This window comes from Hylobates moloch, unplaced genomic scaffold, assembly GCF_009828535.3.
Source record: "Hylobates moloch isolate HMO894 unplaced genomic scaffold, HMol_V3 SCAFFOLD_16, whole genome shotgun sequence".
NCBI lineage: Eukaryota > Metazoa > Chordata > Mammalia > Primates > Hylobatidae > Hylobates > Hylobates moloch.
This window is the reverse complement of record NW_026652291.1, coordinates 39,662,939-39,689,016: the sequence shown is the minus strand read 5'-3', so window position 1 is coordinate 39,689,016 and position 26,078 is coordinate 39,662,939. Positions and strand designations below refer to the sequence as shown.

Here is a 26,078-nt window from a genome sequence, read left to right as displayed (position 1 = left end):
GAGCACACAGGGAAAGACCCAAGGGACAATGATGCTTCTCAGGGAGGGGAGGTTAGATGGAATGGTTCAGTGTGCTGTTTATTCTTTGACTGTCCATCCCCAAGATTCATTGTCTGCCATTCTCTGTGCCACAGAGGCTGACCATTGTGAACTGCATCACCCAGGCTCTCTTACTCTGTGGCTTCCAGTTGGCTTTAACCATAGGGAGGCATTGGCAGGAGACTGAGGTAGGAGAGAGAGGTCAGGGTATTTCTTCCTCCACTCCCTTTCTGCTTAAGTGTTGCAGTGCTGACAGTGGGTGTATCCCTCTACAGCCATTGTTCCTATCAGAAGGCCCTTCTTCCATGGCTCCAGCTCTTACTGGGCTCTGATAGCATGGTTCCCTCTACTTGTCCCAAGACTAGCAGTGGTATAAACTTCCTGTTTTTCTAGTCCTTGGATGCCTCAACATCTTTAATAAGTTCCAACCATAACCCTATTCACATGGCTGTAAATAGTACTTCCATTAAATTCAAAATCCCTGCTAGACATGCCTGCTGTTTCTGGGAGAACCCTGGTTGATACAATGGATATATCAGGGACTGATGAATGTTTATGAACTCTAATTCCTTTTCCTGGACACGCAGGAAGATTACATTTTCCAATCTCCTTTGCAGTAGGTTGAGGCTGTATTACTCAGTCATAGCTAATGAGATAATAACACCTCCAAACCTGATCATGAAACCCCCTGTGCACTTGAGCCCACCCTCTTCCTCTTCCGTGGTAACAGTGGAAGCCGTATGTTTAAGGTTGCAACATCTCCAGCTGGAAGAAGCTTGGATGCCTAAGTTGCTGCTTGGAGGAGAATTGCCCAACTGTGTCCAACTATGATATGAGTGAAAAATGAGCCTTTATTGTGTTATGCCACTAAAATTCTGAGGGTGATTTGTTACAGCAATTAGGGTTAATTACCTTGACTAATACAGTGGAGGTGCTAAGGAAGAGGCCACCAAGAACAATGGAGCATCCAAGGCATAAACATAAGGAAGCACATAATCTAACTTGGGTGACACTGCAATGAGAATTAACAAAGAGTATAACATTATTGCTTTGTGCAAAGAGCAGGGATTTGGATGTCAGAGTTGAGTTTAAATCCAGGCTTCACCACTTCTAGCTATGTGATCTTGAGCAATTACTTTATCTTTTTTGGTTTTCTCATGTAAAATGGGGAAAGTAATGCCTATCTCACAAAATTCTTTTGTGGATAGATGATTTATTTATATAACATCATAACTGGTACTTGATGATATTTCCCTCCTTTTCCTCTCAGCTGTGAATTCTAAACTCAGTGCCTCCAGTGACTGATAAGTAATTTCAATTTTGGAGGGCATTTCGCCTCTTGAGTGGTATGTTCTGATTTCTAACAGCCAAGGACAATTCATATTGTCATAAGCATCCTGGTGAGTGAATTTGAATATGACCAGGAGAGAGGGATTTCCTTTAGGGCTTGAACTTGGGCTTTCCCTCTTTCACTTCTCTGCCTTGTAGGGCACCATCTTGAAATTTGGAGGTCATCTAACACATTTGTCAAGTCAAGCAAAATTAGGGCTTTAGAGTCCCAGTTCCATCCCCTACTTCATGAGTGAATGTGGATCCTGGGACTAAAATGTCTTCTGATAAAGTAAGAAGAAAGACTCCCCATGGAAACTTTGTTCAGCATCAAGCAGGCTTATCTGTCCACTCATCCATCTATCCAGAAAATAGTTGTTTAATGCCTAGCATTTGTGAGGAACACTTCTAGATCCTGTAGTAGATACAAAGATAGATTACACACAACTTGCCCTGAAGAGCTTACATTCTTGCAGAAGAGAAGGTAATTTATCTTCCTAAATAATTTTAAGACAGACCAGAATATGATGATAAGCAGGGTAGGTACAAAGTGCTATGAAATTCAGAGGAAGGGAAATCCCTTCTAGCTGGAGGGATCAAAGAGCATTTAAGTAAATCTTGAAGGTGGGGCATAATTTGAACATATGGAGATGAGGGATAGATCAAACATGGAGAAGTAGGAGATGTCCATAGCGGGGAAGTGGTGGTGAGAGCACAGCTACTGAAAGTGGAGGGAAACAGTTTTAGAAGTGTCACCTGAGAACAGATTATACAGACCCTGAATTCTAGGCCAAGACCCTTATGATGAGGGCAAGTCATCAAAGGTTTCTGAGCACTGGAGTGCCAGGTGCCCTGGGAAGGCTATTTGGGAAGCCGTGTGCAGCCTGCATCACATGCAACAGGGTTTGGAGACGAGGAGGCCAGTTAGAAGAGCTGCCACCATCTAGGTAAACCTTAATGTGGGATTAAGCAAGGCCGGAGGCTGACGAGTGTAAGGAATGTGTGGGAGAGTCATTCAACAGGTATTTATTACATATCTGTTCTATTCCCCAGTTGTGTCAGTCACTATGGGGGTGAAAACTCAAAAGTCACACAATTCTTGCCTACTAGGTGCTTGGAATATGACATGAGGGGTGAATCAGGCAAGGGAAAGCTTGTGCTTCCTAAGCACTTGCCCTTTATGGCCTCATGGCATAAGCACAAGCTAGTTTACCCCCCACTCATCCCCCACTCAGCACCTGTGAACAGTCCCCACTTCCACCCAATACCACCAAGGATAGAGGTTTAAACTTTTAAGGTAAGATGTAGTCTTCTGTCCATCCTTTGTTGTTTTTGTTTTCTTTCCAACTTTTATTTTAGGTTCAAGGGATACATGTACAAGTTTGTTACATGGATAAATTGTGTGTCCTGGGAGTTTGTTGTACAGATAATTTTGTCACCCAGGTAATCCGTATAATACCTGATAGGTTGTTTTTCAATCCTCACTCTCCTCCCACCCTTCACCCTCAAGTAAGACCCAGTGTCTATTGTTCCCTTCTTTGTGTCCCTGTGCACTCAGTGTTTACCTCCCACTTGTAAGTGAGAACATGTGGTTTTTGGTTTTCTGTTCCTGTGTTAGTTTGCTTAGGATAATGGCCTCTAGCTCCATCCATGGTGCTGCAAACAACATGATCTTATTCTTTTTTCTATGGCTGTATAGTATTCCATGGTGTATATGTACCACATTTTCTTTATCCAGTCCACCACTGGTGGACAACTAGGTTAATTCCATGTCTTCGCTATTCTGAATAGTGCTGCAATGAAAATACACATGTATGTGTCTTTATGGTAGAACAATTTATATTCCTTTGGGTATATACCCAGTAATGGGATTGTTGGGTCAAATGGTTGTTCTATTTTAAGTTCTTTGAAAAATCTCCAGACTACTTTCCATGATGACTGAACTAATTTACATTTCCACCAGCAGTGTGGAATTCCCTTTCCTCTGCAGCCTCACCAGCATCTTTATTTTTTGACTTTTGAATAATAGCCATTCTGACTTGTGTGAGATGGTATCTCATGATACTTTTGATTTGCATTTCCCTAATGATTAGTGATATTGAGGATTTTTTCATATGCTTGTTGGCTGCAGGTGTGTCTTCTTTGGAGCAGTGTCTGTTCATGTCCTTTGCCCATTTTTAAATGGGGTCATTTGTTTTTTGCTTATTGATTTAAATTGCTTATAAATTCTGGATATGAGACCTTTGTCAGATGCATACATTTTCTCCCATTCTGTAGGTTGTCTGTTAACAGTTTCTCTTGCTGTCCTCCTGTTAATCCTTATTTAACAAACATTGTATAGCACTTAATGTATTCCAGATATGATTTTAAAAGCTTTATAAATACATCATTTTATCCTTGTAAAAATCTTAATGAGGTACATATTTTTATCATTCCCATGTTATAAATGAGAAAACAGAAGCATAAAGAGATTATATAATTTTCCCAAGGTCATACAGCTAGTAAGTAGAGAATCCTGGGCATCTGGCTCCAGAATCCTTGCACTTTTCCACCACATTATACTACCTCCCTGCCTCGCTGCTTTCTCTTTCGCCCACCTGCAATGAATCACAGCCAAGAGGGAATTATTCTTGGACTCTGCCCATCCTTGCTGAATCAGTTCTGTCTTCTTGGCTCATGATGCTGTCCAAGGTCACAGTCATGGCTGGAATGAGACTCACCGATATAGTTGATGCTGAACTTCACTGTCCCTCCTGTTGCGTAACCAATGAGAAAGTGGATGGAACAAATCAATGAATTGGAGAGGGGCAGCGGTCTTATGAAAGATGGTTCTGGGCTGGGCATGGTGGCTTACACCTGTAATCCCAGCACTTTGGGAGGCCAAGGTGGGTGGATCACCTGAGGTCAGGAGTTCGAGACCAGCCTGGCCAACGTGGTGAAACCCTGTCTGTACTAAAAATACAAAAAATTAGCTGGGAATGGTGGCAGGCGCCTGTAATCCAGCTACTTGGGAGGCTGATGCTGGAGAATTGCTTGAACCCAGGAGGTGGAGGTTGCAGTGAGCCGAGATTGCATGGCACTCCAGCCTGGGCAACGAGCAAAACTCTGTCTCAAAAAAAAAAAAAAAGAAAGACGGTTCTGAAACTGTGGGACTTTTCGCCCTCCCTGCCCAGCTGCCAGGCTTATGCCACCACTCAGCATGCTGCTCAGGAAGAGGCAGAACGATGGCCATGCTTACAGCATGGGCTATGACTCTCACTGCGTGTGGACTCTGGGACAAGTTATTTAACTTCCCTAAGAATCAGTTAGGGAAGTTTCCCAGCCATAAAATGGGGGTATTACATAGTATTTCCCTCATAATATTGTGATATCATTTCCTCGTCTGTGAAATACCTTCATCTCAACACTCAATACAATGGATGGTCTCTAAGTAACATCCACCCAGCTCTACGATCCCATTAAGTGTTGGAACAATAATTCCATTAGGAGTTCAAAGGGGGAACAAATCAATGGAGATTGAAGTAATCAGAGAGAGTTTCATAGAACAGGTGAACCTAGGAGGATCTGTGTGAGCTGAAGGGAGGAAGAAGTCACCTTCTAGCTCCTGTGTCCCATAAACTCCAATCTGACAGCTGGTGACCATTCTGGGTCCATTCAGGCCAGCTGAACATCTCTCCAGGGAGTCCCAGCCTTCCTTCTCACTCCAAGATGCCATCAGCCACACCAAGGGGACCAGCAAAGCCTCAAGCTGTGGTGTGCCCTGACTGAAACGTCACCTGCCTCAAGACCCAGCTACCCGACACAGTCTTTTTTCTGGTCAGAGGATTGCTTTCCACTTGTCATTGTTAACTAAGCACTGTCCAGGTCAGTGGAACCGATGTCTCTCAGACTGGAAAGATTGTCTTAAAAACAGGACCAAGGCTTCTAACCAGGGTTGGCTCCCATAGTTCTCTCCGAAGGATGATGCCCATTTGTGGGTGAAGGACACTCAAAGCACTTGAATCCCTACTGCTTATCCTCATCCCCACAAAGTCCCACCAAGGAAGCTGTCCTGGTCACCTGCTTGGAGAGAAACCTACCCCTTTGGATCCCACCCCTTAAAATGGCATCACCTGGTAAGTGCTGCCAGCCTCCTTGCCAAGTCCAATTTAGTGACACACAAGGCCCTGGCTGTTTTCCTAAGCCAGTGAGATTTCCAAAAATGGTTGGAAGGAAAGGAGAGAAATCAGACCCCAAGAAAATGGGACTTATGGGATCGTCATGGGGAGCCTATGGGAGGAGTTAAACTTTATGCTGTGTGGCTTTGCTGTGGCCTCAATTTTTCACTCCCAGCTCTTTTTTAGAGCCTTTCTCTACCTCCTTGAAAAGCTGTACAGTGAAGTTATTCTTCATCACAGAGGCCATCTTCCTATCACCTGTCCTAGGAAGGTGACATTTTTCCCTTTTCTCCTAAAGTTCAAGCTAAATTTATTCCCAAATGAGGGAGCCCTGCATGCTGGTCATGCACGGCAGCTGGGCTCTGAGGGATACCAAGTGGCTGCAGTAGCTCCAAGGCAGGAACCTGCCTCTTCTAGGTGAGCAGCCAAGGGGGCCGTGGCTGCTTCAAGCTGAGAAATTGAGTCAGGGTGGACATTCAGAGGCCCCTCCATAAACCCCCTAATTATCAGTTTACTGCACCCCCATCCTTTCAGTCCTCAGTTCTTCCATTAGCCTCCAGAGTCACTTGGGAGCAGCCCAGGATCATTAGTGGCAGTTCGCTGGAGCTGCACTCAGATTGTCCTGGCTAGTGGCATTTCAGGTGTGACAAGCAAAGGGTATACCTGCATCTTTGCTTCCATTGCTACCAGAACAGACTGCAGCAGAGAATGGAGGTCTCCTTCTGTGAGTTATTTTTGTATTTATTTATTTAAAAACAGGGTCTTGCTCTTTTGCCAGGCTGGAGTGCAGTAGCTCAATCAAATCTCTCTACAGCCTTGACCTCCTGGGCTCAAGTGATCCTCCCACCTCTGCCTCCTCCTGAGTATCTGGGGTCATAGGTGCACACTGCCACATTCCCTGATAATTTAATTTTTTTTTTTTTTTTTCTGTAGAGACAGGGTTTTGTTTTGTTGCCCAGGGTGGTCTTGAGCTCCTGGTCCCCAAGTGATCCTCCTACCTCAGCCTCCCAAAGTGCTGAGATTACAGGTATGAGCCACCACGCCTGCCCTATTTTATTTTTTTAATATACCTCACAGTTAAGATCTTGGTTCTTTCTATCGCACATTATTTTCTAAAAATAAGAGGTGGTTAATGCTGATAACATTGTACCACAGCAAAAAGTAATGAGGCCCGCTGTCTAGGATAAGACATGCTTCTCACTTGTTTATTTTTACAACACCTCCTTTAAGGAAAAAGGCCACAATCACAGAATGACGCAGCTGGAAGGGACCTTAGAAATGATTTAATTCAGCCCCTTTACATCTTTCCCTCAGTTTCTAGATGAGGGAATGAGGTTCAGAGAGGTGAGGGGACTTGGGCTTTCAGGACACCCAGAAAACATGGTCTGAGAAACACAGTTCCCGGTGACCTGCTGTTCCTCCTCTGTGGCCTGGGAAGAGCTGCATGCTCTTTACATTTCTACTTTTGGTATCTGACTCCATCATCTTGGAAAAACATACACAAAACAAGGAGATGATATAAAAAAATGAGTAATATATCCACTTCAGAGTCTCATAATCAGGAAACGCCCTTGTATGCCCTCTCTGACTCCACAGACCCTCCACCCTTAGTTTCTTAGGCTGTCTGGGTATCCGTTTCAGTATGTACTGGATCTTGGCTGTTTGACTAGGCATATCTGGTATCCACTCTCTGCCCGCACTGATTGAGACCACAAATATAGCTGACTGCAGCAGAGAGCAACATCTGACCCAGGAGAGCCCCATTCAGAGGCTGATTATCTGCCAACAACATGGCCTAGTTCCTGGCTGAACTCAGGGACACAGAAATTGTGGTTTGTTGGTTGTTAAGTGCTGGATGGAAGTAGGTGTCACATAGATCCAGGTACTAGGGTGATCACATTGGGCCTTGCACAGGAATAGTAAGCAGAAAAGGCTGTTTTTCTGTTTTTCGTTTTTGGTTGTTCTTTTTGAAGAAGCAGGAGGGTGGAATCCATACAGAGAAATATGGGCCTAAAAAACAATGTTCCCCTGAGGCGGAAAGAAGGGCTTCAGCTCCTGGCAATTTCTGGTATCATGAGGCTCTGCTAAATTTCCTTTCTTACCCTTGGCCGGCATGGATTTTTACAATCTCTTATCTCCCACCCTTTATTTGTTTTGGCTTTAGTCCCTTACAGCCACAACTTCCCTAATCAGAACATTATCTTATACAGTCTGCATGTGTTAAGTTTTGTTCCTCAAACCAGGAACAAACTCTCAAAGTACAGAGATTAATGTCTTAGTCTTTTGAAAAATCTTTCCAGGTAGCTTGTAGATATGACAGCTGTTGAAAGATTAGACTGAAAGGCTTTCTGGAAATCCAGTTCTATAAACCTGTTTAAACATTTACATCAATTGGTCCTGAGAAAGCCTTTTTGAGGTTTCCAACATAAAGCAGCTCAGTATTAACTGTCATTGGAAGTTTAAGAGAAATGAATGCCAATATGTCTGATATAGCCTTAACTTTCCCAGGCCTCTTCACCTGGCAGGCTGAGAAGGGATTCCAGGCACTGTAGTAACACAGAAGTCACTGGCTCATGTAGCATCATGGCTCCTGAAAGCATCCCTCTACTACTTTTGTGAGTTTCAAGGGGTGTCTCACTTGGGTGCATGGAGAACTTTGCTCATCTGGGGCCACTAATGCTCCACCATCTCCCCTTACCTACTTTTAATCGGCCTCTCCATCTACCCTCTGTCACCTCTTTATTGCCTCCTTCAGTCCTTCTTCCATGTTGCCAGCAGGGATGTCTTCCAAGTGCAGATCTCACCACATATTCTCCTGCTCAAAGCCCATCTGTGGCATATACTATTAGTTGCTCGTTCCTCAGCAATTCCCAGTGCCAACCTATCCAGCTCTGTTGGTAGAGCTGGTCCCCTATGAAAGATGCTGAAAGTGCCAAATATGTGCCCTCTCAGATTCCCTTACAGCTAGGGCATGGGGACATGACCTGATTCTGACCAACTGGATCTGAGGGGAAGACTTCTGAGGGTTTCAGATAAATATATCCCTTCTTCACATAAAAGACACATCAAAAGAAACATCCCTTTTCCTTGTTTGGGGCCTTGTGTGCTTAAGCCGTGATGCTTGGACTTGGACTCCCATATTGTGGTCATGGGGAGACAGTGACCCAGAGCCCTATATTGATGAGTTCCTGAAGCTTTCTACCACTGGACTTTTTATTATGTAAGAAAATTCAATGTTCTTATCATGTAAGCCACCTTTACTTAGGCCTTCTGGTGTTACCTGCAGGCAAAAGCAACCCAAGATGTTTTCCACAGATCCCTATTGGAAAAAGTTCAAACTCCTTATCATGGGTACATGAGGCCTTTGCTGTGAGAGCCTCCCGGAGGGAAAGGGCAGAGACGCTATGTGCCAACTGAAATTACAGAAAAGACTGGATGAAATCAAACAGAGAGTTAATCTAATTAATGATTGTAAACATGGATGCAAACAATGTGGATGCCATGATAATAAAGATATGATAGAGAATACATAAGCTGTAATGTAAAAAAAAGTTGAGAACCGAAATCTTCTGCTTGCACACAGCCAACTGTGTGTATTAGCATGACTTTCCTATTCCATTGTCTTTATTAGCATAACTTTACTGCTCCAGAGGACTCATGTTCAGGAAGATAAAAACTGCAAACAGCTTTATTGTCTATGTGATAATAAATTTTAAGTTTCAGTGTGGCTATGTTATGGTACCTTGCTGTTGGGTCAAACACCAGTCTAGATGTTGCAGTGAAGGCACTTTTTAGATGGGATTAACTTTTAAATCTGTAGATTTTGAGAAAAGCAGATTACTCTCCATAGTGTGGTTGTGCCTCATCTCATTCATTGAAGGCCTAAAGAAGAAAGGATTGAGGTCCTGAAGAGAAAGAAATGCCTCCAGACTGCATGCAGACTCAAGGCTTTAACATGAACACCTGCCGAAATTTCCAGCCTCCCAGCCTGCTCCGTAGATTATGGACTTCCAAGCCTCCACAATGGCATGAGACAGTTCCTTAAAAAGAAATCCCTCTCTGGTTCTGTTTCCCTGGAGAAGCATGACCAATGCAGTTTATTACAGGAACTTCTGAGATCTTTCAACTCTTAAACAGAAAACATCAACAGATATCCCAAGATATCCCTTCCTTCAACATCCTCATCTTGCTGTGTCCACTAATCATTCTCCTCACCTAATCTTCTTTTACCTTTCCTCCCCATTGAAAGACAGGCTTCATGCCAAATTTCAAGGCAAGGTCTCAACAAATCAGGCTTTACTTTCTCCTGCAAGGTGCTATCAGACTCTGTAAGTTGTAGATAACTGATAGCAATGCAAGATAACTCTTGTCTACAGATATACAAATAAATTCCATCAGGTGGAGATTCACTTAATTTCTCAAATGTGAAGGAAGCCAGTTTTGCCTCCATTTGAAAATTTCAATATTCCTGATGTCTCTATGTCTGTTTTTTACATTTTCCTTTGAACTAATTGTAGCTTCTACCTGGTTCCTGCATTAGTAATAAGTTAAATAAATTCTTTAATGTGTGTGTTTTTTATCTTTGTGAGTCATGATTTTACCCTTTTAAAAAATCATTCTTCAACATCAATTTAGCTTTTCATTTTGGAGGGATAACCTATTAACCAAGGACAGGAAGCTGAAGTTGGCAAGAAGAGAGGGAAACTGGGGCATTCTCTTAGGCAGTAAGCCTATTTCCTTCCCCGTTTCTCTGTTGAATAAGGACATGAAGAGATTGAGGACAAATGAGGGAAATCTAACCATCTAGCTCTGGGAGTCTTTGAAGTTGTGGACCCCTGAGTCCACACCCAGGAGTCAGGCAGCATAGGAGTGCAGCTGCTTTGGAAAAACATGTGTTACACACTCTTAAAATTCTTTTTATGCTTGGAGTGATGACACTGAGTCCCTCTGATGCCTTTACATCTGGGGTCCCTCCTTTGGTTAATTCACTGCACCCTTGCAGCTTGTATGCTCTTCTTTAGTGCTTATCATCCCATATTACGATGTTTCTATTACTCTGTCTTGCATCATATTGTAAACTACATGACAGCAGGGTGTGTCTTGTTCATTAGTATGCTAGTGCCTGGCACACAGCAGTCATTCAATATGTTTTGTTAATGAAGGAATAGATTAATATATCTTATTAAATAATTTGAAAAGTTATCTTTTCCTTTTATGAGCAGGTCATAGGACAATTTCCCAAGTGTATTTGGGGCTAGATTTTTCATTTATCTAGAGGCGACACAAAGTGAAGTCCTTCCATAGCAGTTCCCGGGGATCCCCTATGAAGGATCATCCTGGCGGCCACAGTTCTCAGGCTTTCTGGCTCTTTGGTCCCAAGGTAGCAAGTCTTTGTCTAAAGCACAAGGATGTGTATGATATCAAGTATTAAAAGATTTTCCTCTAGGTCTGAGGACAAAGAAGATTCTGGCAGGTGCTCTTTGTCTTCTCAGAATTCTCTCAGACCCTTGGATTAGATAGAGGGCAACAATAGCCACAAAAAAAAAAAATGGAGTCTCCTGAGAAATCTATGTGACTTCTGAGAGAGAAAGGCCCTGAAAGAAAGCTGAAGAAGAACTTTTGGAGAAACAGGAAAGTGATGATAAACCTGGAGAATGGGAGTTTTTCACCTTATTTTTACATGATCTGAGGACCTGGTAGAGGCCTGATGTGAGGGGAGAGTAGGCGCTTGGGTCCCCTGCTTTCTTCTCACTTTGGAAGAAATGGTCCCTACTTTTGTTTTCTTTTTTTTTTTTTTTTTTTTGAGACAGAGTCTCGCTCTGTCACCCAGGCTGGAGTGCAGTGGCGCAATCTCGGCTCACTGCAAGCTCCGCCTCCCGGGTTCACGCCATTCTTCTGCCTCAGCCTCTCCGAGTAGCTGGGACTACAGGCGCCCGCCACCACGCCCGGCTAATTTTTTGTATTTTTAGTAGAGACGGGGTTTCACCGTGGTCTCGATCTCCTGACCTCGTGATCCGCCCGCCTCGGCCTCCCAAAGTGCTGGGATTACAAGCGTGAGCCACCGCGCCCGGCCTGTTTTCTTTTTTTTGAGACAGTCTCACTCTGTTGCCTAGGCTGGAGTGCAGTGGCACGATCTTGGCTCACTGCAACCTTGGCCTCCTGGGTTCAAGTGATTCTCATGTCTCAGCCTCCTGAGTAGCTGGGATTGCAGGCATGCACAACCACGCCCAGCTAATTCTTATATTTTTAGTAGAGACAGGGTTTCACCATGTTGGCCAGGCTGGTCTCAAACTCCTGACCTTAGGTAATCCACCTGCCTCAGCCTCCCAAAGTGCTGGGAATACAGGCATGAGCCACCGTGCCCAGCCAGGCTCTACTTTTGAATGACCTATGGATACAGAATCCAGGAGGTGGAACAGAGAGTTCAGAACATTTGCCAACATCACTAGCACGCACAAACTGAATGAAAATTATTTGGAAAAATTTGTATTGTAAATCGTTCATTGCCATATTTAGGAGCTGGACTTATCCTTGTGCCATCTCCAGTTTTCTTTGGGGAAAATTTCTTAAAGGGACAGCAGACTGAGTTGTTGGGATTGAGGCTTGTCATATGAAAAGGAAAAAGGAAATCAGGGTCCCATTTCTCTCTTTATTATTGTGCTACCATTTGAGGCATTTAAAAATTCTGCTTATTGAAGAGGGCTTTCATCTATGCCTGCAGAAAATTACAGGGCTAAGTTACTTTATAATTCTACTGTGCTATCTTTTCCCTTCCTCTGTTTCAAAATGGTTTGCTCAGAAGAAATAGGAATATTTCTGCATTTGTCATAGCATACAGAAGAATTTCTGAAGCTCTAAGAAAACCCTGACCCAGGCCACTTCTATTTTATTTTTATTTTTTAAGTTTTATTTTATTTTCAATTGTTAGATAATAATTGCATATATTTCATGAGATCCAATATGATTTTTGATACATGTATACATTGTGGAGTGATCAAATTAGGGCAATTAACGTATCCATCTCTTAAAATATTTATCACTTCTTTGTGGTGAAAACATTTGAAATACTCTCCTTTAGTTATTATTATTATTATTATTTGAAACAACATCTCACTCTGTCACCCAGGGTGGAGTGCAGTGGTGCAATCATGGTTCACTGCAGCCTTGAACTCCTAGGCTCAAGTGACCCTCCCACCTTAGCCTCCCAAGTCGCAGGATTATAGATGCATGCCACCAGACCCAGCTATTTAAAAATGTTTTTGTATACAGAGGGTCTCACTGTGTTGCCCAGGCTGTTCTCAAACTCCTGGGCTCAAGCAATCCTCCCGCCTTGGCCTCCCAAAATACTGGGATTACAGGCATTAGCCATCATGCTTGGCTGTTCTTCAGCTATTTTGAGATATAAATTATTATTAACTTTAGTTATCATGTTGTGTAAGAGATCACCAGAACTTATTCTTCCTAATGGAAACTTTATACCCTTTGACCAATGATCTCCCCTTGCCTCATCTACCCCTGCCCCAGCCTCTATTAACCATTCTTTTCTCTACTTCTATGGGTTTGACTCTTTTAGATTCCACATTTAAGTGAGATCATGTGGTATTTGTTTCTCTGTGCCTGGCTTATTTTGTTTAGCATAATGTCCTCCTCTAAGTTCATTCATGTAGTTGCAAATGACAGAATGTCCTGCTTTTTAAAAATGGAAGAATATTTCATCATGTGTAAATACCACTTTAAAAAATCTATTTATCCATTGATGGACACTTTGGTTGTTTCTATTTCTTGGCTATTGTGAATAACACTGCATTGAATATGAGTACAAACATCTCTTTGACGTGCAAATTTTAATTTCTTTGAATATGTACTCAAAAGTGGGATTGCTAGATCATACGGTAATTCTATTTGTAGTTTTTTGAGGAACCTCCAGTCCATTTTCCATAATAGCTGTGCTAATTTACAATCCCACCAACAGTACACAAGAGTTCCTTTTTCTCCACATCCTCACCCATACCTGTTATCTTTTATCTTTTTGATAGTAGCCAATCCAACAGGTGTGAGGTGAAATCTTACTGTGGTTTTACTTTGCATTTCTCTGATGATTAGAAGTGTTGGGCATTTTTTCATATATCTGTTTGGCCAACTTTTAGAAATAGTAGAAATGGTGCATGGAAGACCACTGGGAACTGCCAAATTATTTAAATCGGATAACTTGACAGTGTAAAATCTCCAAGAAGTGTCCCTTCCTTGGTTTTGGTGTCTGCTTCTTCCTACACCTCTACATTTTGAGAAAGAGTCAGAATATGGAAATGAGAGGGCCTGTATCAATGAGGAAAACACTGAGCTGCTAGTAAAAGGAAATCTAACAAAAATGGTCTAAATAAATAGGAATCGTGTTTCTCTCAAACAAGATGTCTCGAGATAGGCCATTGCCAGTCTTTGTTCAGAGGTTAAATGATACCAGGGCTGAGGCCCTAGGGACCTTGGCATTTCTCTCAGGGTTGCCATCTGACTGCTGGAGCTCCAGCTATCATGTCTTAATTCAAGGAGAAAAGAAGGCAGAAGGAACAAAAGAGTAGTACTTTTATATTGGGAAAACCAAAAACCTGCCTGGAGGCCCCAGCAGGCATCATTGGCAAGATGGTGTCATATGGCCATTCCTAAAAACAGGGGAGACTGGGAAAACAAGAATTTTGCCTTCCCTACCTTGTAGGAGAGCTTGTCAAAAATGGGGCTGGGAATGTGTCCTGTCTCCCCCCACCTTCAGTCTCCACCCACCTTCGGTCTCCACCAGGGTCCACAGCCTTGGGTCTGAGACATCCTCTGCTGTCCATCGGCTGTGGGGCATTGTTCTCCTTGCCAGTTCACTGTAGTCAGCACAAACAGCTCGGTTTTCAGACCCTGTGCATTTTCTCCAATAGACTTAACCTTTTGCAAAATGAGAGAAGTGCCCAGTTATGTAGGGGACAGGAGTGTGCAAAGAAGGCTGAGCAAGAAAAAGCTTTGGAGGAGGATGCCGTCAGAGTGCTGTCAGACTTGGGACTACATCAGCCTAAAATACATTATTGTCACTCCCAAATTGCTGGAAGCCAGTCCTGGCGTGAACCAAGCTCAGAAGCTTATAGGTTTAAGGACACAGAGGGAAAGGCCATTTCCCAAGTATTCATCAGAGGATAAATTGGGCTTCTCTTAGCATCGTCTGGACTTGGAGCCCTCAGAGCAAATTGCTTACTCCTTCAGCACATTGTTGTAGAGCCCATTATAGCGTAATGGAAAAAGAACTCCACAAGAGCACACCAGGAGTGTGAGAAGGGCCAGACAGTGATTCATCTGTGTGTGAAGTGGCTGCCTTTCCATCAGTAAGACTTTGCTGGAGTATGGAGAGCGAACTGGACAAGCCAGTCATTTTCTCAAACTGGGAGGCACTCTGGGGCTCTCTCTGCACCCATCCATCTGTAACTCTGTAACCCAACGATTTCCTCAGCACCAGTGGCTCCTGCACCCTGATGGTTAAAATTGTCCATCACCATAGCAACCTCAAGAATGGCTTCAAATGGGAACTGTGATCCTTGAGGATGCAGGTGTGCTTTTCTTTCTTTCTTTTTTCCTCTGTGAGTCAGGGCAAAGCAGTGGTGGAAGGATGATAAAAGAGAGGGCTTGAATCAGCAGTTGAAGTTGTCCACTCCAAGAAATGGCACATGCCTCAAGGCAGAGGATGAACAGATGGCGTGTAACTTGGACTATCAGCCTCTTGAGGCAGCTGCCCTCACGCAGGTCCTCAGATCCTCATACAAGGAAAAGGGGATTTGCATTATGGCTCCAGGAAGTAAGAGAAATGGGATTGCTCTCCTAGGTAGAATTTTGATACATAAACAAGAAAATAAGGAGAATGTTTTTCTGTTATTGCTCTCTCTTGTGCTTACTCGTTTTTCAGAAGCAGTCTGGTTTATGTGGACAGATTTGACAATTCAATAAATTCAGCAAACTTTGATGGAGCGTCTTCTCTTTATTTTTATTTTATTGTTTATATCCCACCTTTTCCAACAGGAATTTCAGGCAGCTTACAACCAAGGACATAAAAGACAAGAGCAATAAAATAGAAGATCAGGACCAAGGAGAGAAAAAGAAAATATTCTAAACACAAGAGTTAACATAGTGGCAGCTGAAGATTAAAACTTAACTTTGAGAATCTTGCACACAGGGAAAAAATATATATATTCTCATCAGTTTCCCTTGGAGAAAGCATTTTTTTCTCTTACTAAATGCTAAAAGACTGTTCTCTTGAGGGATTTGGCTTTAGTTGACATTGAATGACATATCCTTCCTCCTCCTCCTCCCCTTCTTCATTGTCCTCATCACTGACATTTATTGAGTGCTATTTATTGAGATTTACTTGTTGACATTAATTGAATGTGCTAGACACTGTTCTAAGCACTGTAGATATACTCATTTCATTGAATCCTCGAACCACTCCTCTGAGGTGGGTGTTGTTATTATCCTCATTGTGTAGATGGAAAAATTAAAACATAGTGGAGTCTTCCAGTCTTCTATGTGGCAGACTTGGTTCCTGGGCTTCACTTCTTCCATGAAGGCATGTTCTTTTGCTGAGCCTAACAGTGTGGGTGTCCTTAAGGACCAGGACTGACTTGTCTCAGGAATCATCTAGGCCATTCCCATGCCCCAGGAGAGCCCATGGGCTTTCTTAGGCAGAGGAACAGGGGGCTTTGCCTCAGTCAAGATGACCTTGACTTCAGCTTGATCAACATATAGAACATCAACCTCTTCAGCTGTTTCCTTATCTCTTGGACCAGTTTTTTGGTCTTCACAAAGCTGGACCTTGTAAATACCTAATATTCTACCATCCTAAAGGGGTTCAGAAAGGAGATCAATGAACATCGGTCTTCCACCTATGTCCTGTGAAACTGTTGAGGCTGAGAAATCCCCTGGCCATTTTCAGGATCTAATGGGCAGAACATGCATGACCTGGACATTCTATTCCTCAGTTGCCTGAAAAACAGTGATCCATACTCTGAGCTGACATTTTCTGATTTAATTTCAAATAGTGCCACCCCTGGGCCAGCATGAAGATTTGCATTTTTGAAGCCAAATGGTGAGACTCTGGTCTGAGAACTGTCTAACCAAGATATCCACCTGATTCCAGAGCATCTGGAGGCCCTGGGATAAGCAATTCCCAGAATCCATTGATTCTTAGCAATGTTTCAACCCCACCTTTGGGTTTCATATCCCCAGTATCAAAGCTTCTCCTCAAAAGGTTCCCTTTGGCCCTCATTCTGGCAGAGCCCCCTTGATGGTAAGTGGGTCAGATCAGGCGTTATTCTTGAGTCATTCAGGATGGATGCATAATCTGGGCTGCTATTGCTTTGGTGAGTAGGAGGAGGGTTGAAGTCTGGGTCCCTCTTAGCAGAGGAGATTTTAAAAATCTTGGATCCATCATAAAATCAATTTTCTTTTTCCCTTTGTGGCTTTATATTTGATTTCAGGTTTCCTTTCGTTTTTTCCTCCCATTTAAGCTCATTTTGCACATTTCTTTCTGCTTTTTACTTGAGGCCTTTACCTCCGATTATAGTCCTCCACCAGAATGTTTGCTTAAGCTAAGATGCCAGCTCAGTTATGGCTTATTCAAAATACCAACCATGGTGCCCAGGGCTGTTTAGTGTCCCCCAGTGGACACAGTATACTCTAGAACACAAATATTAGGGCACCAGTAAAAAGCTGGAGTGGTCTGAGCAACGACTTCCACTCTCTTTCTCTCTCTCACTTTTACACGATTAGAGTCTTCTCCATAGGTCTATGGTTGTGTCTTTCAAAGAATTCAGCAGCCTGTCTCTCCAACTCTATTGAATGGCTCCTTCTTCTAACTTAATAGCCATCTTTATCTTTCATCTCCTACCTTTCCTAGGTGAAATATTCCCTAGTGAAGCATAGCTGATGGTCTTTCCCTCTAGAGTCTCTCTGCCCCCACTCTCCAGCCCTGTCATGGTTCACATGGGCATGTTTGAAATTTATAACATTCCTCTTCATAATAATTATTACTATTTCTCAAGTTCTTATTTATGTAGCAGCTATGGAACTAAGATATTCATATAAATTAACTTACTTAAGCCTCCACTTTATAGAGTAGAGGGTGATCATTGCCATTTTACATATGAAAAACCAAGGTTCAGAAAGGCCACATTACCACCCAGCATCTCATAACTAACAAATGGCAGAATTGGGATTTGATCCCAGGAAGCTGGACTGACTCCAAAGCCTGGATTCACACTGCTACACTAAGCCACCTTCACCTCACACCATTCATTATACAACTGTGATGCAAAGTTTCAACAAAAGGCACACAGAAGCTATTTTCCACATACCACTACACATTGCTTACACACACTAAAAAGGAAATTTTAAAAATCAACATTTAACTCAATTTAATGATAAGTATTAGGTTGTATTTATATATGTTGCCTTTTAACTTTATGAATGGATAGCTGCTCCAGAACATAAACCTCTTAAAACTCAACATGAAAAAAATCCTTGTTAAATATTTTGTTAAAAGTCATTTTGTTTTGCTGCCAAATCAACAGAAAATAATTAAATTCCTTTCTATTTTATGATGTAATTTACATAAGCAGTCATGCTCTTCCTATCTGTAAATGTCAAGTGTCCTAGTTTGGGCCCCCTATGGTAGCCTGTGTCAGTGTAATTATGATTTCAGTGTTGTGAGCCAAGGCTAGGTGGTGACTTGGCAGTTCAGTCTACACATAGGAGTCTGTGACTAATTCTTGGAAACTGACTGTATGGACCTGGACTGGGAAAAGGTCCTGTCAGCCCCAAGAATCCTGAGAAAATGAAAAGCCCCGAAGATTCCCAGGCCAGCAGCTTGTACTGACTGCTCAAACTACTGCCTGCCCTGCAGCAGCTGCTCTGAGAATATCACTGTCCACAGTGCTGCATACAACACAACTCTGGAAAAGACCAAGGGCCACACTCATTCTACTACTGACTCTCAAATGTGACCTTGGGCTATCTTCTATCTGTGTCTTGGTTTTTCCATTTTTATAAGCAATTCTCCTGTATCAGGAAATGGCCATTTTGTAAAAGGCCTTGCATTCCTTGTGGGAGGGAAGTCTTCAAGTAAACTACTGCATCCATGTCTATGTTCCTCTTTGGTTAGACACAATTGCTAATGTATATCAATGGGGTGTGCGAGGCAGGTGGGGTAGTGGGTGGGGGGAGTGGAGCAAGGGGAGTCTTCTCCATGAGGCACAAGGACAGAGAGCATAAAGCTTCTGTTTCCTCCTCCTGCAGTACTTTTAGTACAGCCAAATGGTCTGTCTTTGGGCTTTGTGAGGGGGCCCTGGTCAGCCACACAGAACTGCAGGTGGCTTTTATGGCCTCCATCGACTATGTTAAAGTTAGCCATATTAATCAATGCCTCATTGGTGTGTAGTGGGAGCTGGGCATTTTTAAATGTTCTGAAAATTTCCCCCACCAGCTGATGATGGCTTGGCTGCTGTGGTCACGCAGGTCACCATAAACACAGAATCTAGTAGCAGGACACTCGTAGGAGTTTAACTACTGTTGGCTGCTGGGGGACCCATGGAGCATCCTAGAGGTTCTTAAATCACAAGGAAGAAAGAAAATTTTATGGCTTGGAAAGAAGACAAGGCAACCACTCTAAACCTGCTGCTTCCTATTAGGAAGGAAATGACTGGGGAGTTCAGGAGCCACAGGGAAGCTCCAGTGCCAATGACCATAAACCGTCAGGGTTCAGCAGGAAAAGAAACAATTTTATGAGCTCCAGCCCCAGGAGGGATTGGGGCAACAATGTAGGAAAGGAAACAAAAGAAAACCTAAAACCAGAAGGAAAATTGGAAAAGGGAAGTTCCCTGGGTAATTCATTAAAGAGAGGAATTAATTTCGGGTCTTCTCTGATGAAATGAGGCAATTACTCTGGGCCCCATCTTCCACATGTAATTCAGGGATGTGACTCCATTCTGATGAGTTTCTGGGCCAAGGGCCCCATAGCCATGCCCTTCAGCTGTAGAGAGGTGCCGGGACTGAAGAGGAACTCACAGGGAGAGGACAGCTTCTGATGAGCCACAAAGCGATCTGGACAGAGGACACCGGAGACCTCCAAGACTTTGGTGGGGCTGCCTGTAATCCAACCTCAGCTCAATTCTCTAACTTTGCAGATGATTTCCCAGAAACCTGTGGGTCACAGAGAGGAAACATTAGCTAATCAAACACAGAATTCAGACTCCAAGAAGCAGCGAAAGAAAGCAAGCTGGAGTCCAGCTGGGACAGGTGTCATTACTTAGACTGCTTCTCTTTTTTTGCATGCTGTGAGGACCAGAGACTAATTTATCTCTGTAGTCAAAAGATTTTATAAAACCCTTTCTGAGGTATTTTTTGGTACCTGGATACTTCTGGCTGCTATGCTGCTGAGAACCTCTTTTGATAGTTGAGGGGCTTTCTACTTTCTCTTCTCTTTCTCTTGAAGGTGCTGGGATATGCCCAGCATGTGGAGGAGAGCAGGGCAAGAGTGTTCCAGAGCCTGGGTGTGTTCATGTTAGAATGCAGGAAAAGATCACTTGGTTTAGTGTTTCTTCCCAAGAGAGCAATCCATGATGCTTTCTTAGCTCGAAGACAAGTTACAATGAGTTTAAGTGACTTACAGTATATTAAAGTATATGTGAGAATGTTTAAGCACATCAGTATATCCTAAGGCCACAGGGCATAAAACAAAACCAAGATGTCTAGTAAGATACAATTAAGGCAATAGAAAAAGAATGGTTATTACAGAGTAGATGAAAGAATATTTGAATAATCTGAACCTATGTAAACAAATAAATCATCTTGCATCCTTGGGTGATAATAAAATCAGACAAACCGTGGGATTGGAGAACTTCTATGGTTGCAGAGGACTAAAGGGGGAAAATAGCTAGCTTGGCTTTGATCTTCCGTAAGTGCAATTAGTGATGTCTAAAAATCATAACTGAAGAACTCTACTACTGGCAGTTGGATAAATCAAGTAAATCCAGGGCAATGGGAAAAAAGCCTGGTATGAATTTTTAAAGGACAGTTCATATACCTTGCATAATATTGGGGGGTCTGAGAAGCCAGCAGTGCAGAGCCTAAAGATGTCATGTTGGCATGCTGGGTGGGTGGTGCAAGATCAGAATGGCTCCCTAATGGCAACACAGGGAGAAATTTCTGACCCTATCCCTCACATGTTACTAGGTTCAGAATGTATTTATTCATGGAGGTGTTCATTCCATGAATAAATAAAAAGTTAGTATCTATGATCTATCAGGCTTTGCACTGGACACAGGGGACATCAGGGTAAACAAGAGCAACAAGGTCATTACTATCAAGAGGCTGATGTTGTATGGAGGCGAGGTAGATGGAAAGCAAACAAGTAAGCCCAGAGACAGACAAGATAAAATCAGAGGGTCATCACTGCTTGGAAGAAGGAAAATTGCGTGATGGGACCGAGAATGACGGGAGGTGGGGATCAGGGCAGCTGTTGGATAAGGAGATCAGGGAAGGTCTCTCTCGGGAGGTGAGTGGCATTTCAGCAGAGCTCTAAATAGATCTAAGGATTTGGTCATGTGGAAATCTTGGGGGAAGACTTTTTACGGGCAGCAGGAATGACACATGCAAATGTCCTGAGAAGGCCACAAGCCTGCCATGCTTAAGAAGCAGAAAGCAAGCCAGCATGTCAGCAGGGGTGAGGGGCCTGGGGAGGGTCTGAGGAGCAGGCAGGGCTGGATCTGGGTGGGACTTGTAAACAAAGCTAACACATGTGGATCTTACTCTAGGTGTCATGGGAAACCAGTGAAAATGGGGAAGGATGTGATCTGGCTTACATTGAAAGTCTAGGCAGCAAACTTACATCTGGTGCTTATAGAGACCTTTCCAGCAGAAGAAAAGAATCTAGAACAGGATGCGATGGCCTTGGACATGAGTCAGGCTGCCTCTCAGGCCTCTTTCCCAGGCCTCCTCCTCTATCCACAGGGCCACAAGTGTAGGCTCCCCGCCCAGGCTGGCCAGAAGATGCCTCTCCAGGAACTTGCAGTCACCAAGAAGAGGTTCGGCCACAGCCTAGGTAGCTCTCTTGAAGAGAGGATTTGGGAAAACACTGGAGTAGTCAGCAGCTGTGTCTTCTACCTTGTGGACAGAATAGCAGGAGAAGCCACACAGGGAGACTAATACTAAAAGCTAGCACTCTCATACTGTCTTCCTCTATGCCATGCTACACACTTTATATGTATCAACTCATTTACCCTCACAGCAACTCTATTCTCATCCCCATTCACAGATAAGGAAACTGAGGTATAAAAAGATTGATTTGCCCCAAATCACACAGGTAAGGAGGATTTATGTCCTGTTAGGCTGAAGAGCAAAGTGGGTGTGCAGAGAGACAACAAAAAGAATGAGGCTTTCTGAATTCCCCATAGCCATCTAGATATTGGTTTTCAAGCCTTCTTGGAATTCCTGCTTTTGTTCCTCCATTTTACTCACTGTCTCAGTCCATTCAGGCTGCTGTAACGGAATACCATAGACTGGGTGGCTTTTAAGCAATGGGAATTTATTTCTCACAGTCCTAGAGGCTGGGAAGTCCAAGATCAAGGCACCAGCAGATGTGGTGTCTGTGAGGGCATCCTAGTTGCCCTGAGGCATCCACCTATGAACATCCTCATTCATAGATGGCTGTCTTCTTGCTGTGTCCTCACATGGCAGAAGGAAAAACAAACTCTCTGAGTTCCTAACTATATCACCAATATCACTCATGCGGGCTCCACCCTCATAATCTAATCACTCCAAAGGCCCCACCTCCAAATACCATCACCTTGGGGGTGAGGTTTCAAAATATGGATTTTGAGGGGACACAAACATTCAGTCTATAGCACTGACTTGCTCTTTCTGCCAATGCTGGCCTGAGTAGATTTCTGCTATATTCAACCAAGAGTCCTAGCTAGTGAATATCTAAACTTCTAGTCACTTGTTTCTTTTCTTTTTCTCTTTTGAGATGGAGTCTCTCCCTGTTTCCCAGGCTGAAGTGAAGTGGGATGATCTCGGTTCACTGCAACCTCTGCCTCCCAGGTTCAAGTGATTCTCCTGCCTCAGCGTCCTGAGTAGCTGGGATTACAGGCGCCCGCCACCATACCCGGCTAATTTTTGTATTTTTAGTAGAGACAGGGTTTCTCCCTGTTGCCCAGACTGGTCTCCTGGCCTCGGGTAATCCACCTGCCTTGGCCTCCGGAAGTGCTCAGATTACAGGCGTGAGCCACCACATCAGGCCTAGTCATTTGTTTCTATAAGAAAATAGAGTCTCTTCAGTGAGTGTTTTTTTTTTTTTTTAAAGGGACAATTCCCTTTCTTCTGTAGACGATTATAATGACAGCATTATTAATCACCTACAACTTTATCGGGCTCTTACTCTACACCAGGCACTGTTCTAAGCCCTCTCCATGTACTAAATTATTCAATCCTCACAAACACCCTATGAAGCACAGCCATGTGCTACACAGCAACGTTTCAGTCAATGACAAACTGCATATATGACAGTGGTCCTGTAAGACTCTAATACCACACTTTTACTGCACTCTTTCTGTCTTTAGCTATGTTTAGATACAAAAATACTATTGTGTTACAATTGCCTACAGCATTCAGGACAGTAACATGCTGTGTAGATTTGTAGCCTAGGAGCAATAGGCTACACCGTATAGCCTAGGTGTGTAGTAGGCTATGCCATCTTGGTTTGTGTAAGTGCACTCAGTGATGTTTGCAGAACAACAAAATCACCTAATGACCGTTTTTAAGCAATGCATGACTCTATGTACTATTATTCTCTTCCTTTACGCCAAAGAGAGGCACAGAGATAGATATGGGTTGAATTGTGTCCCCTGGAAAAGATACGTTGATGTCCTAACCCCCCAGTACCTCAGAATGTGACCTTATCTGGATAAAGCGTTATTGCAGACATAATTAGTGGAAATGAGGTCATAGTAGAGTTGGGTTCAAAACCTATTGTGATTGATGTCCTCATGAGAACAGGAGAGAGAGAGACACGGAGAATGCCATGTGGACAGAGGCTGAGGCTGGGTGAGGCAGCTACAAGTCAAGGACACCAAAGATGGCTGGCAGCCTCCAGAAGCCGGGAGAGAGCCTGGGGCAGCTTCTCTCAGAGCCCTCAGAAGGAAACAACACCGATGCCACTCTCATGTCGGGCTTCTGGTCTCCAGAACTGTGAAAGATTTCTTTTGTTTCCAGCCACCCGGTCTCTGGTACTTTGGGACGGCAGCCCCAGGCAACAATGTAGATCTGTTAAGCCGTGTGCCCATGGTCACACAGCCAGGTGGGCGACAGCAGCAAGCAGGCCCAGGGAGTCTGGCCAGGGTTGATGTTTTGAGCCCCCTCGCTGTGGCAGTGCTGGAGGAGTGAGGAGCCACGAGGAATGTGGAGCCCTCTTCCCCTCATCCCCTCTGCACCTCTCCTCCCTTCCTCACTCTGGGGCGAAGGCAGGGAGATAAACAGTTAACACGTGTGCAGGAAAATCTGGATTGGGCAACTCTGCTGGAGCCCATCCTCCCTCCCAGAAAGGAAGAGCCTGCCCCTGTTGCAGACAGATGGTCACCCAGCGTCTGCCTAAATGCCTGCTGGGAAACAGTGCTGTGCGCGGGTGTGCAGAGGGGCTGAGCGCTGGACATGGAATCCTGATTTTGCCTCCCATCGGCTGGGTGACCTTGGCCGAGGAGCCTAACTTCCCCTTGCCTCAGTTTCCTCGTCTATAAAATGAAGACAATGAATCCTACCTCCCAGTGTCATTATGGTAAATGTGGCAGTGAAGGTGACCCCACGTGGCCTGAAGTAGGTCCTTAAGGACAAGAGAGAATCAGCAGAGACCCTCCACTCTGTCAGTGCCCTCAATGAGGGCCACAGGCCAGGGCCGCTGGGCTTTTTCTCCACTCTTTCCCTCCTTGGTTTTGTCTAAGCCAGGCCAACTATGTGGCATTTCAGGCTGTTAGTATGCACAGCCCTTCCTAAGCTTCCAAGTGGGATGATCTACATGAAAAATTAATTGTGTATTTTTTTTTCCTTTTTTTTAAGTGGAGAAATTATTTAGGGCTTTGGGGAAGAGGGGGCAGCTATTTGCTATGCAGCAGCTCGTCCCCTTAGCCCTCACCCCTGCATGTTCAGCAAATGACTCTTCTATTCTCTTCCTGGCAGGTGGTCTCACAGCTACATGTGTTCCGTGCCTGCAGCAGGGTGCTCCAGGGAATGCGACATGGTGATGACTGCTGTTTCTAATTACTGCCCTATCAGGAGGCAGAGGAAGGAGCCAGCCTGGTGGGCCACTGAGGAAATGCTGACGTTCCTGACTGTCGGGTAGCTGGGGCTGGTAGGGCCTGGCTGCTGCCTGCCTAGTCACTTGGGAGTGAGGACTTGCCTTTCCCCAAACAAACTCAACATCTGAATGATTGACAGGGACACAGCGATCAATAAGTCCTTATTTCCTGAGCACATAGTGTGCTCCTGGTTTTGTGCTAAGCACAGGGGCTGGGGACACAGATGCAAGCAGTAGCAACACACAGCGCCATCCTTTGGGAAACTTACATTATAGCTGGGCGCCAGGGCAAAAGAAACAGAGGGAAAAAAATAGCTCTATTCATTCACCCAGTGGCATTTATTGGGAATGGCCCGATAGTATTTGTAACTATGTATTTACAGATACTATTGTAGATGACCAGAATGTAAACTCCCACAGGGGAGTTTATAGTGCAATGGGAGAGAGGGACATTAATTAAATGCTATCAAAAATATGTTGTTACAAGCCATGGCCAATTCTATAAAAGTACAGGGACTATTCGAGTATAAATGGGGACCTGATTTTTTCTGGGGTTAGAGAAGGATTTCCGGATGAAGTGCTATAATCTGTAATTGTGGAAATGGAAAAAAAGGTTGACTCCAGGAAGTGTTTGGAGAGAATTGACAAGCTGTGTGGGCAGATACAGGGGTGAAGGAGATAGATGTTAAATATGACTTTCTAGGTGTTGACCAGAATAACAAAATCAAAGGCGCTGCTGTCGGACAGGGCAGTTGGGGTGGGGAGCCAGTTTTGCACGGGAAGCAGCATGGAACATGCCGAGCTCCGTGGACCCACCGATAGACCAGAAGCACTGTGCGGGGGTGGGGAGGGCTGGGCCGGGGCCAGGGCCTATTTGCTGCTGTGACTCTACAGGAAACAAGACTCTAGGGAAGTGGAGACAGGAGTAAGTTCTCCAGCGTGAGAGCTGCTCATAGTGAAGGCATTAGATGGGAGACGGGGAACTCGCACTAAAGGAGCCTGCTGTGCTCTGGGTCTGTGTTGGATGCACCACCACCATGTGGGCTCGGCAGCAGCAGGACTCGGGAACCTGCTCCAGGCTTTCCAGAAAGTGTGTGTGTAGGGGGTGGGGGGTGTAAGGTGCATGTGTGTGATGTGTATGTACATGTGTGGTGGTGGGGGTGTGTGGTCTCTGTGGTATGCATGTAGGCATG

The 26,078-nt window shown here is 44.1% G+C and overlaps 1 protein-coding gene across 1 annotated transcript in view; it reads left to right on the top strand.

Moving 5' to 3' along the window:
- FUT8 (fucosyltransferase 8) overlaps positions 1–25,855 on the top strand; it is a 369,304-nt gene extending 343,449 nt beyond the window's left edge. The window contains exon 12 of the mRNA XM_058429519.1: positions 24,768–25,855. Within this exon, the coding sequence (XP_058285502.1) occupies positions 24,768–24,848 (81 nt within the window). The 3' untranslated portion in view covers positions 24,849–25,855. The remainder of the gene's footprint in view (positions 1–24,767) is intronic.
- The last annotated feature ends 223 nt before the right edge of the window (positions 25,856–26,078 follow it).